At 43.6% G+C, this 14,039-nt stretch overlaps 1 protein-coding gene across 1 annotated transcript; it reads left to right on the top strand.

Moving 5' to 3' along the window:
* Positions 1-2,013: 2,013 nt before the first annotated feature.
* On the top strand, positions 2,014-11,779 carry LOC121929346 (lymphocyte antigen 6E-like). The gene is made up of 3 exons (XM_042464832.1): positions 2,014-2,106; positions 6,936-7,052; positions 11,377-11,779. The coding sequence occupies exons 1-3, from the start codon at positions 2,055-2,057 to the stop codon at positions 11,583-11,585; spliced, it is 378 nt and encodes a 125-aa protein (XP_042320766.1). The 5' UTR covers positions 2,014-2,054; the 3' UTR covers positions 11,586-11,779.
* Positions 11,780-14,039: the final 2,260 nt, after the last annotated feature.

Here is a 14,039-nt window from a genome sequence, read left to right as displayed (position 1 = left end):
TATGTGAAGGGACATAATGTAGAAGATGGAATGACTTTATTTTCTGCTGCTCCAGAGACTAGAACGCAAACCAATGGGTTCCAATTACGAGAAAAGAAATTCAACGCAAACATGAGGAAGAGCATCATGGAACAGACTGCTTCGAAGGGTGGTGGGCTCTCTTTCTTTGGAGGCCTTTAAACAGTTGTTGGCTATCTTTTGAGAGTGCTTTAATTATGTGAAGTTGAAGGCTTTCATGGCTGGCATCCATAATTTTTTGTGGGTTTTTCGGGCTATATGACCATGTTCTAGAAGAGTTTATTCCTGATGTTTCGCCGGCATCTGTAGCTGGCATCTTCAGAGAATGAAGATGCCAGCCACAGAGGTTGGTGAAATGTCAGGAATAAACTCTTCTAGAACATGGACACATAGCCCGAAAAACCCACAAAAAACTATGTTTTAATTATGTTTGGCAGGAGGTTGCATTGGATGGCCCTTGGGTCCCTTTCAACTTTTTGATTTTACGGTTCTATGATTCCAGTCTTCCAGGAGAGGGTTGATGCTACCTGCTGTGATCATTATATGAATCTCTAATTCACTGGAGCTCTGAAGCTGTTCAACAAGGTCCCCAAATTCAGCTCCTGGAACTGTTTGGTCAAACTATTTGGGGGTGGCCAGAGGTATTTGTAATGATTCAGAGATGACTTAGAGGACAGAGGATGTGAAGACAAATGTGGGTGTGGTGGAACAGCCTAGCTTCAGAGGAAAAGACCTAGTGACTACATATTCGTAGGAAGACACCTGATGCAAACTGTGAATTTGTTTTAAAAAATTCCATTGATTTTCAAGCACTATTTGTTCCCAGACTATGCAGAAAGCCCCCCAAATGTCTGAATACTTGCAAACATTATCCCATCCAGCCCCACAAGCACAAGCACCCCAGAATCTCATGCATTTCCTTAATACCATTGTTTCTTCTGCAGTCCCTCTCAAAATGATTATAGGAAGTGACACTGCATCACTTTCTGTCACCATTTTGAGAGGGACTGCAAAGGAAAACAGAAATGCTTGAGCTTTCTGGGTGGTTAAAGGACATTAAAATAATTAAAATAAATAATGTACAATAAATAAAATAAATAATGTAGTCGTTCACCCCTGATTTAGATACTTCAGTGAGGAGATATCCAGTAGCCCCTTGTGCAGTCTTCTCAAGAAGACCCCATTATATGATTGCCTTAGGGTTGCCATAAATTGGAAAGACCTGAAGACACACAACAACAACAGTTGAAAGAATACAAAAACATTAACATGTTACAAACCCCACAATGCAATATGGCTGCAGCAGGTCTGTGTGCAGCCCTAAAGGTTAATTCTAAAATCCCAACAAAACTGAAATTCAAAATGAAATGTAGACTTTTTGAAAGGCTAATAGACCTTTGAGAAGTATTCAATTCCCAGATATCAATGCTCAGGAAACAAGGTGGGGTGCATCAACATAGCCTGCATCTACATTGGAGAATTAATTCAGTTTGACACCACTTTAACAGCCATGGCTGCATGCTATGGAATTCTAGGATTTGTGTTTTTGTGGTATTTAGCCTCCTCTGTCAGAAAGCTCTGGTGTGACAACAAACTACAAATCTCACGATTCCATAGCATGAAGTCATGACAGTTAAAGTGGTATCAAACTGCATCAATTCTGCAGTGTGGCAGCAGCCATAGAAACATCAAGTGCTTACTTTTCTAAACAGTTCAACTTTTTTTTCCATATGAGGAACTAGAAACTTGAAAACCACTTCATCATTATGTTCAAGAAAGAGGTAAGGAGGAGGACTTCAGGGAAATTTCATGCAAGTTACAACACGCTCTGCATCAATTTCCAATGAAAACCACCTCCATAATGCAAAGCAAAACCTGATGTGCTCAATGTATCCTTTGGGCAGTAAACATTCCTCCCTAATGGCACCACCCTCCATGTGTGACACATCAATGATGACAGAGTAGAATAGCAGCAAAGAGATATATAATGTCAGCCCAGTAGCTTGTATTTTACAAGCTGGAAAACACTCACCAAAATGAAGAGCTTGACTGTTGTGTTCTTGGTCGCATGCCTCTGCATGGAAAGAGGTAAGTTGCAGGAATAAGAGGCTCCTCATCATAGCAGAACGAAGGAGGGGTGTGAAGAGAGGTGGAAAGTATTTTAGAAATGACCACAGATTCAAGGGATCACCTTAATTCTGGAGATGCTGCAATAGAGATTGCAACTGCTGACAATTGGTTTTGGAACTGCTGCATATCTTCTGCTCTTTTGCAGTGAACCCATGGCCAATCTGTTTGGGATCCTGTCAAATATAGCAAGGATTTAAATGGTGTTGGGGAAGCTCTGCTCGTCCAGTTGTAAGCAAAACAACAAAAGTTCTTGTGCACCTTTGAAGATTAATTTGACCTAAGCCTTTGTGGTCCTCAGTGCACATCAGATGCAAGAGATTTAGCATCTCCTATAGAATTTGGGTATGGCTTTATGCAGGCATGCGCATGGTCATTCACTCATCCTAAGCCTTATAATTAGTTTAATAATCCATAACACTGAGAGATAGCATCATGGGTGTTGGACTAGACCTCTAGAAGACCAAGTTTGAATCTCATGGAAACTCACTGGGTGGACCTTGGGTGTCAGAGAAAGGCCATGGCAGATGGCCATCTGTCGGGGATGCTTTGATTGGGAGTTCCTGCATGGCAGAATGGGGTGGATGGCCCTTGTGGTCTGTTCCAACTCTATGAGTCTATGACTCTATGATTCCTCTGAACAATTCTTCCCAAGAAATCCCTATGATAGGGTCGTCATAAGTAATTGTTTTTGCTTTCTTTATGTTAATCTGGAAACTTGCCTTTCCACTTCCTTCCTTGACTTTCTTCAGTAATTGTTCCAGTTGTTTGCTATTTGATGCTAGTAGTACGGTGTCAATTGCATGTCTTAAATTAATGAAGTTCCTTCCTCAGATTTTCACACCTCCTTTTTCTGAGTCTAATCCTGCTTTTCATATGTTCAGCATTGAAGATAAACAGATAGTGTGATAAAATGCAGCCTTCCCTGACACCCTTGGCAACTGGAAACCATTCCCTTTCTCTGTATTCTGTCCTAACTGTAGCCTCTTGTTCTGAGTGCAAGTTATTCATCAGGATAATAAAATGTTGTGGCACACCCATGTCTTTAAGAAGAAGCCATAGTTTTTTAAAAATGATATATACAATCAAAGGATTTGCTATAATCTATAAAGCACAGGCTGATTTTCTTTCGAAATTGGTGCATTCCATTATCCAACATATGTTTGCAGTATGATCCCTAGTGTCTCTTCCTTTCCTGAACCCAACTTGGACATCTGGCATTTCTTGATTCATATACGCTAGAAGTCTTCATTGCAGAATTTGGAGCATCACTTTCCATGCATGGGAGAGTAATGCATTGGTCTTGTGGGCACTTCAATCCCTGGTGTCCCATTTCTTGGGGACTAGAATGTATCTTGAGCATTTCCAATATGTGGGCCATTGTTTTGTTTTACATATTTGTTGACAGGTTTTAGTTAAAACTAGAATAGATTCTCTTGCTGTAGCTTGAAGCAGCTCTCTTGGTACGTCATCTGTTCCTGGTGATTTATTTCTCCCAAGTGCTCTGAGTGCAGCTTCCACTTCACTTTCTAATATTGGAGGTTTGTCTTCATTCAGTTCTTCCTTGGAGCAATCTGTTACCCTTTCATCTCTTTTACATAGTTATTCCATGTATTGTTTCCATTGTGTTTTCATTTCTACTTGGTCATAATGTGTTCCCTTGCTGGTCGTAGAGCATCCCCACTCTTGGTTTAAATTTCCCTTTGATTTCTCAGGTCTTATGGAAGAATTCTCTTGTTTTTCTTTTTTTGTTGTCACTTTCTATTTCTCTGCTTGATTATTATAGTATTTGTCCTTGTCCTGCACACAATTCAATGAACAGCTGTGTGCAATGTTCTGACTATATTTCTATCATCTTTTGCTTTTGTTTCTTGTCTGTCCTTAACTGCTTGAAGTACCTATACATAGCTAAAATGTTTGTGCCTTCAAGTTGCCTGTTGAGTTATGGCAACCCATAAATTTCATCGAGTTTTTTTTTAGGAAAAGAATACTCAGATATTGGGGCTTTCTAAACAGTCCTTTGGGACGTCCGGAGGACGTCCCATTTTAAAAAAGGGGCGTCTCTTATAGACGGCCCTGTGCCTAGTACGGACTCTGTCCGTACAAGATGGCGCCGGCCTTTCTACATGGCCGGCGCCATCTTTGCGTACTGGACGCACAGCGTCCAGACGTGTCGCGCCGCTTGTGACGTAGCGAGCGCGCCCCTGGCGCCTCGCTACGTCGCAAACGCGACTTGAAAAGAAGCTCCATTTTGGAGCTTCTTTTTTCGGTCCGCGCGGGAGTCGGGCTGTCTGAAGGCTCCGGCTCCCCCGCGGACCTACTGGCGGTGGCGGCAGAGCGCCGCAAAGCGGCGGTCTATACCCCGCCATTGTTTACTCAAACTAAACAAAACTACACTAAACCAATTAACTAGTGCAACAATGCCTAACTAAGGGGCTCAACAGACTGCCCCAAATGGGTGGGCTGGAGCCGCCTGTTTTTGCTCCAGAGGGATGCTGCAGCAGCCAAACCGTGTGGTGTCCCTCCACACCAAAAAGAGCTTGGAAAAACTGGGTTCTTTTAGGTGTGTGTGGTTGATGCAATAAGTTCACCATTGATGCATGGCGCCGTGACATACGAACGCTGCACCATGCTTGCGTCATCGTGGTGGCCTCCATAGGGACAAGAGGCCACCATCATGGCGCCGTCCGAACAGACTAGGGTTTGGGAGTGTACAGTCGCTGCACGCTCCCGAACCCTAGAATCAGTGCCAGGACACCACTTCCCGTTTGTACTGGGCCTAAAATACTGTAGATGCATGACCTGAAGGGCACTTAGTACAGAATATCATTCAATTAAGCCAACTATGAATATGTGGCTCGAAACAGTTATGGAAATAATTGCTGCTGCAACTGTCATTTCATTTGAATGAGAGACATGAAAAAACATCAGCCCAATGTACAGACAGCTATGCAATGCCATATTGCTACCTATATTTTTGATTCAATATCCAATAATAGGGTTTTGCACTTGTGGGGAGAGAATATGGACAAACCAGCCAACTCTGAGCAACCTATTTCTACAGTTTCTTGCTTGTTTCACTCTGTTTTTTTCTACTGCTTTCAAAAATTTATGCCAATGTCATGAACCAGAAGAATTCTGGGTGTTGTAATCCAACAAAAAGTAACCTTTCCAAAGCTACTGGGTGCCATCCAAGTGTTTTAGACCATGAGAAAGATGGATGCCTACCAGCAATTTCTCTGGATGTGCCTCCTTGAAATAAACCTAACTCAAGCAAGTGCATTCATGGTGGATTATGCACACCAGAAGTGGATTTGTCCCTGTGTGGTGAAGTTGTTTGGGGTTGTTCTACCATGTACACTGAAATATTCCCACTAGCTTTCGGAACCTTAGTGTGAGACATAACCCAGAAGAAGTTTTTCTGCTGCAGATGAGGTCAGAGTTTAGCCTATAAAGTTTAGCATGTTGAAATCCAAAGCACCTGATCCATCTTGCAAGTTGGCATCACTACCTCTTCTCCCTTCACGTGATCTGCATTTTATGGATTGGTTTCATGACTGTAAATGCCAGGCTGCCATTGCTTCCAAGTTTTGCTCAATTAAACCTCACCCAGTTAGCTGGCATCTCTACTTTTACTTCCTCCCGAAGGACTAGAGGCTCTGGAGAAACTTACTGCTGTCAAAAACGTGCAGCAAAGCACCTGCTGCAAAGACTGGCTAGCATTTTGAAACCAATCCTCATCTTGATATTATCTCTGCCATGCCCAGTAACCCAGTTTGAATCAGAAGGGTGGTGCCCCACGCAGAGGAGAATGTATTTCATGAAACCAGACTTGGAAGCAAGCAAGACAGAGTAAAAAGCTTGGTCAGGTAGTCAATTCAAAGCAGAGTTTGGAAAAGTTACTTTTTTGGACTACAGCAAAAGCAGTGGGTGAATGATATGTTTTTATTTATCACCTGGATTCAGTGTAGGATTGCCAGATGGCAGGACCTAGCACTGAGTCTACAATTTTCAGGCAGGAGACGAGACTACAGATTCTCCACTTTAGGTAGGTTTAGCTTCAGGCAAGAGGAAAGGTCTGGGTGCAAATCTCCAGCTCAGATAGACAAGCAGCAGCTTGCTACGGTTTACAAAACTTAATAGAACTGTTGCTGCAGTTTGCAAAGACTTTTGGAGACTATGTATTTTTCCGCCTTCGCTCACCAGACATTGTTGCTCCAGGGCTTAGTACCTTCTGTTCTGCTCTACATACAAAGGCTAGATTAAATGTCCTTTGCCCCATCTCCTTAACTACAGTAGGTGAGAAAGAATAATCCCCGTGTTTCAACTTGATCTAGAAACAGCCTTTTTGTTTCTAGTTTCCAGTTTATGGCAATCCTAAAACAACCCTATCATGAGGTTTTCTTGGCAAGATTTGGTCAGAGAGGGTTTGCTTTTGTCTCCTTCTGAGGCTGAGAAAGTATGACTTGCCCAATGTCAGCCAAAGAGTTTCTATGGCTGAGGAGGGATTTGAATCATGGTCTTCAGAGTCCTAGTCCAACACTCAAACCAGTACACCACACTGGCATTTTAATTGGTATTAAGTTGCCACCATTGGGAAGTGTGGATAGACTCCACGTTCAAGTGCTGATGTTTTTACAGTAAATTCAACACCAGCCATACACAAAAGGACCCAAGTGACTGCTCTGAGATGCAAATACTGGTGCATTGTATTTTTAAAAAACTGTATATTATGGAGATCTAAAAATCTTCTTCTTCCTCCTCCTCCCTTTCTCTCTTCTTGTTTGCAGTTATGTCACTGGAGTGTTATGCCTGCGAAAATGTAAAGTCTCACAATGAATGTACAAAACGCACTAAGTGTTCGGATATGGACCACCATTGCGTATCCTTTTATAACCATCCTCCTGGTAAGTTACAGAGAACCACTGTCATTTCTTAAAGTGAATCCTTCACGGTGGAGGATCTCAGTCATGGTTTGCAACTGTTTTGACTTTTTCAATTCCCCAGTCATTGTCATATGTGTTAGGAATGTTCACCTACCATGTTTCTCACCTACCATTTTTAGTGTTTCAAGACTCAAAATGTTTGCACTGATTTTGCCATAGAGGTTTTAGGGTATAGGGCAGAAATCTCAATGTTTTAATAATTAATCAAATACATACATACATAAGCATTCAAAGTACCAAGGGATCTTGTAGAACCTTTGGGTCTATCTGGGGTGAGATCCGCATGGGCCAGAATACTCTGGGGGCAGCCTGGAGTATTCTGGTCCCAGAATTGCCCTGATCGACCCCTGTTACCTGCAGCCTTCCATTGCAATGCCAAGTGATTGTTCTCACAAACGTCCTGCTATGTCATCCAATGGCACTGCTGCCACCATGGGTCACTTTACCCTGAGATCAGAACGATGTGCACAGCATCAGTCACATGGCTGAGTGCCTTGTCCTGACTTCAGAGCGAGTGCCTTGGGGTAGCAGTGGGCAGCACACCAAGACACATTTAAATGGCCTCCTGGCATTGCAATGGAGGACTCTCCATCTTTGGGGAAGACCCAGAGCAAAAGTTTTTAAATTCTATATAAAGGGGGAATACCCCAGGTTTGTTGCTGAACTGTCTGGACATTGTCCAGACAGTTCTCACCAGAACCAGGACTGGGCTCTGCATCATTGGGACTGCTTGCTGGAAGGACATTTTATTTGACCTGTGTGAACAGGGCTTGGGAAAAAGAATTTGTAGCATAAGTTTTCATAGGAGTATATCACATGGAGCTTTTGGGTGGTTTTGTAGCTCAGTTCCAGCTCACTTCCGAAGCGATTGCACTTCCAACGATGCGGTTTCACCTCATAAAGGGACTGTTTTATCAGATGCCATTGATTTCTATGGGAGCCCCTTGAGAATTGCTTCAGTGGCGTTTCTGAAGTCACCTTCATTTTGGTTAAAACGGAAAAAAAGTGGCTTCAGAGAATTTGCTTCCAGGCTGCCTTCGATTGCACTGCTATCATGGAGTTTTCTTGGTAGGTTTCTTCAGAGGGGGTTGCCATTGCCATCCTCTGAGGCTGAGAGAGTGTGACTTACCAAAGTGGGTTTTTATGCTCGAGTGGGGAATTGAACACTGATCTCAAGTTTCATAGTCCAAAACTGGACACTATGCACAATGAACAAAACTTCCCAAGTAACTACTTTTTCCAGGGTACCTCCAAACAGCCATATTGTGGCCTGTGGAGACTGCGGAAGTTGAAAAACTGTTTAGAGAGCGCTGAGCTCTCTATCAAGTGGCATAGAAATGTAAAGTGCAGCTGCCATTGCTGAGCTACTCCTTCAGCAGGAAGCCTTCTTTAATTTCCACCGTCAGCCTTATGCCTTTTTTGGACTTAACACACAATGGGATTACGCCTCATTTATACTGTATAATTAATAACAAGTAACATGCAATAGGTTTAAAACATAGGAATGAGTAGTTTTCCTAAAGAGGGCTGTTAGTGTAAGTAGAAATGTAATTTGGTACAGCTGTTAGCCATGGAAACATTGGGTTAGCTTTAAATGCAATTGCAGGCAATGGATGTTATCAGACAAGGGAAATTGGAAGTATAATCCAATGGCAATCCGAACGCAATCATGGGGTTTAACGGAATTGCGTGATAGACTACCACACGCAATTTCAGGCAATGGGAAGTCAGTCTGAACACAATCATGGGGTTTAATGTTATTGTGTGATAAACTACCACATGCAATTTTGGGCAATGGCAAGCTATTTTTGGGCAATGGGAAGTCAGTTCGAACGCATTTCAAATTCACGTAAATTCGTTGAACTAGCAAATTCACGTGAATGCGTTCTGGCCCCACTTTCTTTTCATTCAAAATTAAGAGAAATTCCTCCCTTGTGATAAGCTCCAATGTTGAGAGAATCTTATCAGTAAGGAGTTGAACTGGGAGGAAGTAGAGCCAGGCAAGTAAAATACTCATTAGTATGTGGGAGTTGGAATAATGATTTTAGGAGTGAATGTAATATTATCATGGCCCTTTTTGCATACAACACTTTCTTTTTTAGGAATAGATGTTGTGCTTGATGATAAAGAAAGTTTTTTTTCCAATTTGGTCCATAAGTATGGAAATGCACTGTTAAAGGTATTTGAATGGCACATGGCTGCAAGTCTTGCAATATGATGACAAGAGGTATTGATCAACTGGCCATGAACAAGGTTTGGTGAAATGGAGGAGATAGCTGGCCTTCTGTTGGCCTTGAACTATTCTCAGCTACAAGCATTGGCTGAGGATTTGACTATGGATTAACTCTTGTTGCAAGTACTGATTGTGGATTTATTGGTATATAAGTATGGTGATACTATTGTGTTACTTAATTGATGAACTATGTGTTCTGGACCTTGAACTATTGTGATGTAGTATGATACAACTTTATGATAAAAGAACATTGTTTTTTTATGGAATTTGTATGAATTTGTTGTGATATAACAAGATTAAATGTGTAAGAATAATGCTATATACAGCTTATAATTGACCATTATCTGTAAAAGAAGTATATTTTACTTCATATTTCTGGTGTTTATTTGTCTTAGGAGTTTATCGCACGAGCGAAATCCCAAAGAGAAATGGGATTTGAATGAGATTTAAATGAGAAAAAATCCCACAAATGGGGCAAGATTATCACATGATATCACTGTTAACGTGAAATAACGCAATGTTAAAGAGAAGGTAAAATGGAGGAAAAGGGTAGCTTTTTACTTTCGGAACTCCCCAAAAGCAAAAAGCTGTCCCTTTTCTCCATTTTACCTTTGATTTAACTTTGCATTATTTCACTTTGGCAGTCATTTTATTTTGGAATATATATTATTTTTTAATATTTTTAAGCAGTGAATGCTTGATTCCTGGATATATATATATATATATATATATGTATGTATGTATGTATATGTATATATATGTATATTGAATATGGAGGGCTGACTGTACTTACCACACCATGGAGGGTTTTTTGTTGTTTTTCTTGCTTGTGGTGACCTTGCCACCCACCTCATTATTCCTACTGGGCATCAGCTGCCACTGAAATATATGGTGTGGGTGTCTTGTGTCACCATTGCCATAAGTCAGAAGCAACTTGGGACTTGTCTACACTGGCCAGAATATTCTGGGCTACTCCCAGAGTAATCTGCCCCCAGAGCTGCCCTGGATTCTCCTCCATTATTTTTGCAATCTGTACTGACAGCGAGCAATGGCATTGCTACCCTCTGATGTCAGAAATGAGGGGCCCAGCATTGATCATATGGCTGGGCACCTCGTTGTGATCTCAGAGGAAGTGACTTGCATGAGCAGCAATGGCACTGGGCAGCACAGAGAGACACGTGTGTAAATAGCCGCCTGGTATTGCTACAGAGTGCTCTGGATTTCTTGCAAAATATGGAGCAAAGATTTAGGGTTTTTTTTTACATGGGTTTAAGGAGGGACAGATTTGTTGTGGAACTGCAAGCCAGTCCACAGTCAAATCGAGAATTTGGCCCTGCATCATGTAATCAGGTCCTGGTAAGGGTTGGGGGAAACCATTGAAATTGGCCCATGTAGATATAGCCTTGAAGGCACCCAACAACAACAGCCATTTTGCAAACAGACTGAGATCCCACATTGTTTCAGACTAGCATAAATATCCACAGGTGGAGTTATGCTCTATAGCCTCTGTACTGAATAACCATGTAGTGCAATGCCTCTAGGTCAATAGTCAAAGTGCACAGCAGACAACCCAATTGCAATGTGCAAAGGCAAGGCATAGAAGTAATGCATATTCACATGCTACTTGGTGTACAGTAATGCGCTGCTGCTTCTCCTCCACTCCTTTTCCCTCCTCTTTATATCCCACCTTTCTCCAAATTATGGGACTCAAGGTGGCTCACAACATATTTTAAAACACTGCAACCTGAACTGAATGAGGCTATTCTGAACAAAACAAGTGTCCAATTGCTTTTCCGGGGAAATATATGTATGTTTAAGTCAGGATTTGTCAGCCTCAGAGAAAGGCAAAGGCAAGCCACCTCTGAACAAATCTTGCCAAGAAAACCCCACAATAGGTTCACCTTGGGATCGCCATAAGTCAGAAATGGCTTCAAGGCACACAACAACAACAACAGGATTAAAGCTAGTGTCAAAGCCTGTCAAATCTCTTTGCAGTTTCTCATATGACCACCTTACTTCCCTCCCCCTCTTGTTTAAATTTTGTTTTTTCAGGTAAGGAGCTTTCCATCAGCAAATGGTGCGCTTCACACTGCCCAAAGATCAACGCTGGAGCTAAGGGAGTCAATGCAGGGATTTCATCTACCTGTTGTGAGACCGACTACTGCAACAGCGGTGGACCCAGCGGTGTGAAAACCAGCTATGCCATAATGGTTATGGCAGCCTTGGCCAGCTTATTCTGCATCCTGCGGACAGGGTTCTGATGGGAGAGAAGACCTCTGACTGTGCACCTCTGGATGCTCATGAGAGACACAAACTCCTGTGGGTCTTCTTCTGGCTTAACTGAGTTCTGTTCTCAGATATTGTTTTCCTGTGAATGCAAATGTAATGTGCCACCATCAAATTCTTTCCCATGTAAAAATGTCTTGCATTCAATAAATGAACATCTGGAAGAAAAGTTTTGGCACAGTCCTCTCTCTGATCATAGAACCGTAGACTTGGAAGGGTCCCCAGAAGACATCTAATTCAGAATCCAAAGCTAATGCATTCTTAAGAGGTAGTCATCCAATGCCTGTTGAGGTGCTCCTAATGAAGACCTCTTATGATCAGGAGGTCCTTCTTGATACTTACAAGATTATCTCACAAGGCATCTCTACTGCAATGATCCCATTTTTGGAGCAGATAGAAACATACCAGTATTCAAGGAATCTTTATCCCACCTCCACATCAATACTGGTATGGTGGTGCAATGTATGATACATCCAGGAGCCATTATTATTGTCCTACTTGGGGCATACCGTTGGAGAGGGAGTGAGATAAGGCAGGGAGTGTGGGTATCTGACAACCCAGCACCCACCACCACCTGATCTAGCATTGCTGTGCTCCACCACCACCTGATCCGAAATCCCTGCACCCCCTTTCCACTTTATCTGCCATTGCCACACACCCTGGTGTTGGCATACCAAATGGGTAGTTGGGTTGTCCTCTCTCAATCCTAAAGGAAGACAATGGCAAACATTTTATGCAGAAATCTTGTCAAGAAAGCCCTATGACACAGTGGCATCACTACGGGTGTATGGGAGGTGTGGATCACGCCTCAGAGGGGGTGACAATCAGTTGAACTGTGAGTGTGTGGGTGTGCAATGGTGCTGCTGTGCCTGGTGCCTGCGTCTTCTGTACTGTCCTTGCTCTCTGTGAGGAGGAAGCCATGGTAGCAGAATACGAGGGACAGCACACAGGCCTTTCATCCCCTCCTGCTGCATGGCTGTCCTCTGGTAGCCCTGGGTGGGTGGCAGCCAAGTGGCCAGGAGAACAAATGAGTGAGGGGCTCTACATACAGCCCCCAAGGGGTGGCAGGGTGCCATCCCTTTCCTAGATGGTTTGGGGCAGTGGCAACCTCATGCTGCGGCCCCGATTCGGCCTTTCGAGGGTGCAAAAAGGAGCCACAAAAAGCAGTTCCTTTTTGCACCCTCAAAAGGGCACCACAGCTGCGTTGCCGTGGTTATATGGCACTGCTTCAGTGCTGCATCATATGGATGGAGCACTGAAGGAGTGCCATGACACTGCGTGCTGTGTGGAGTGGTGCGCGGAGTCAGGGTGCCATGGGGGGCAGAGTCAGCCATGTGTTGTGAGGATGCTAGACCTCAACTCCGCCCCCATGCCAGCCTTAACGGCCAGTATGTGCAGGGCTGGAATCCCTGAGGATAAAACTGAGGCAGTGGAGGAGCAGGGATGAGTGTGCCCTTATAGTGTCTCCACAGTTCCCACTCTCTCCCAAAGAGGAAGCTGAGGAAGCATGCCCCTTCCATCCCTTCCTGCTGCCTCGCTTTCCTAGCTGCCCCCCATTCCAGGGCTGATCAGGAAAGCAGCCAACAGCTGATAAGAAACTTCAATAAACAAAAGAACGCCACACAGAGTTTGTGGAGTAAGGCAAGTCTTGAATGGCAGACTTACAAGCAAAAGGCAGAGTCCAAAAACAAGATCTGTAGTCAGTCTGGGTGTAAGCCAAAGGATCAAACAAATAGTGTAGTCGAGCAGTCCAAGAAGGTCAAGAGTTCCAGCAAAGCAGATGGTCAATCCAAAATTCAAAGATCCAAGCTGAGAAATCAAACAGAGCATCTAGGAACAAGATGCTTTCACCAGGAAGATCAGATCGCCTCTGACAAAGGCGCTGGCATCCTTCCCAGGCTTTTATCATCAGCTCTCATGAGTGCAGCTGTTCCTTAATTCTTTGGCGTTTTGCATAAATCCTTTGAGACCGCCGGAGGCCCACCCTTTTGGCTCTCTTCTGGCTGAAGGTACGTACGTGGGTCTCCTCTTCCTCCTCAATGCCCACAGTTCTAGAAGGCTCTGCTGCCTGGAATTTGGGCTCCTGGTTATCTTCTGGAGCCACAGTCTCTGCCGGTGCTCTCAGGGCAGAGCTAGGGCCAGGCTCAGGCTCAAGCTCAGGGTCAGGGTCAGAGTCCTCTCCTGAATTCTCAGCCAGGCTGGGCATGACAATGGCTGCTCTAGGCATCCAACTAGGTGAGCAAGCAAGTGAGTGAGCTAGTGAGCAAGTGAGTGAGGCAACAGAAGGCACCACCTGGCAGCCCTTGGTGGGTATGACCAGGAGGCAGGTGGCTGGGTGGGCAGAGAGAGGAGAATCACAGTGGAACTCTCTCCTTCCCAGAAGGCCCTGCTCCATCTGCCTCTGAGGGAAAAGAAGGAAGGTAGGGTTT

This window comes from Sceloporus undulatus, chromosome 4 (assembly GCF_019175285.1).
Source record: "Sceloporus undulatus isolate JIND9_A2432 ecotype Alabama chromosome 4, SceUnd_v1.1, whole genome shotgun sequence".
NCBI classification, from domain to species: Eukaryota; Metazoa; Chordata; class Lepidosauria; order Squamata; family Phrynosomatidae; genus Sceloporus; species Sceloporus undulatus.
The sequence above is the reverse complement of the archived record's forward strand: the minus strand, read 5'-3'. Positions and strand labels throughout refer to the sequence as shown.

Coding starts and splice junctions, on each gene's coding strand:
- LOC121929346 (XM_042464832.1), top strand. CDS start 2,055: ATGAAGAGCTTGACTGTTGTGTTCTTGGTCGCATGCCTCTGCATGGAA. Junction 2,107..6,935: donor ATGCCTCTGCATGGAAAGAG/GTAAGTTGCAGG, acceptor TCTTGTTTGCAG/TTATGTCACTGGAGTGTTAT. Junction 7,053..11,376: donor CTTTTATAACCATCCTCCTG/GTAAGTTACAGA, acceptor TTGTTTTTTCAG/GTAAGGAGCTTTCCATCAGC.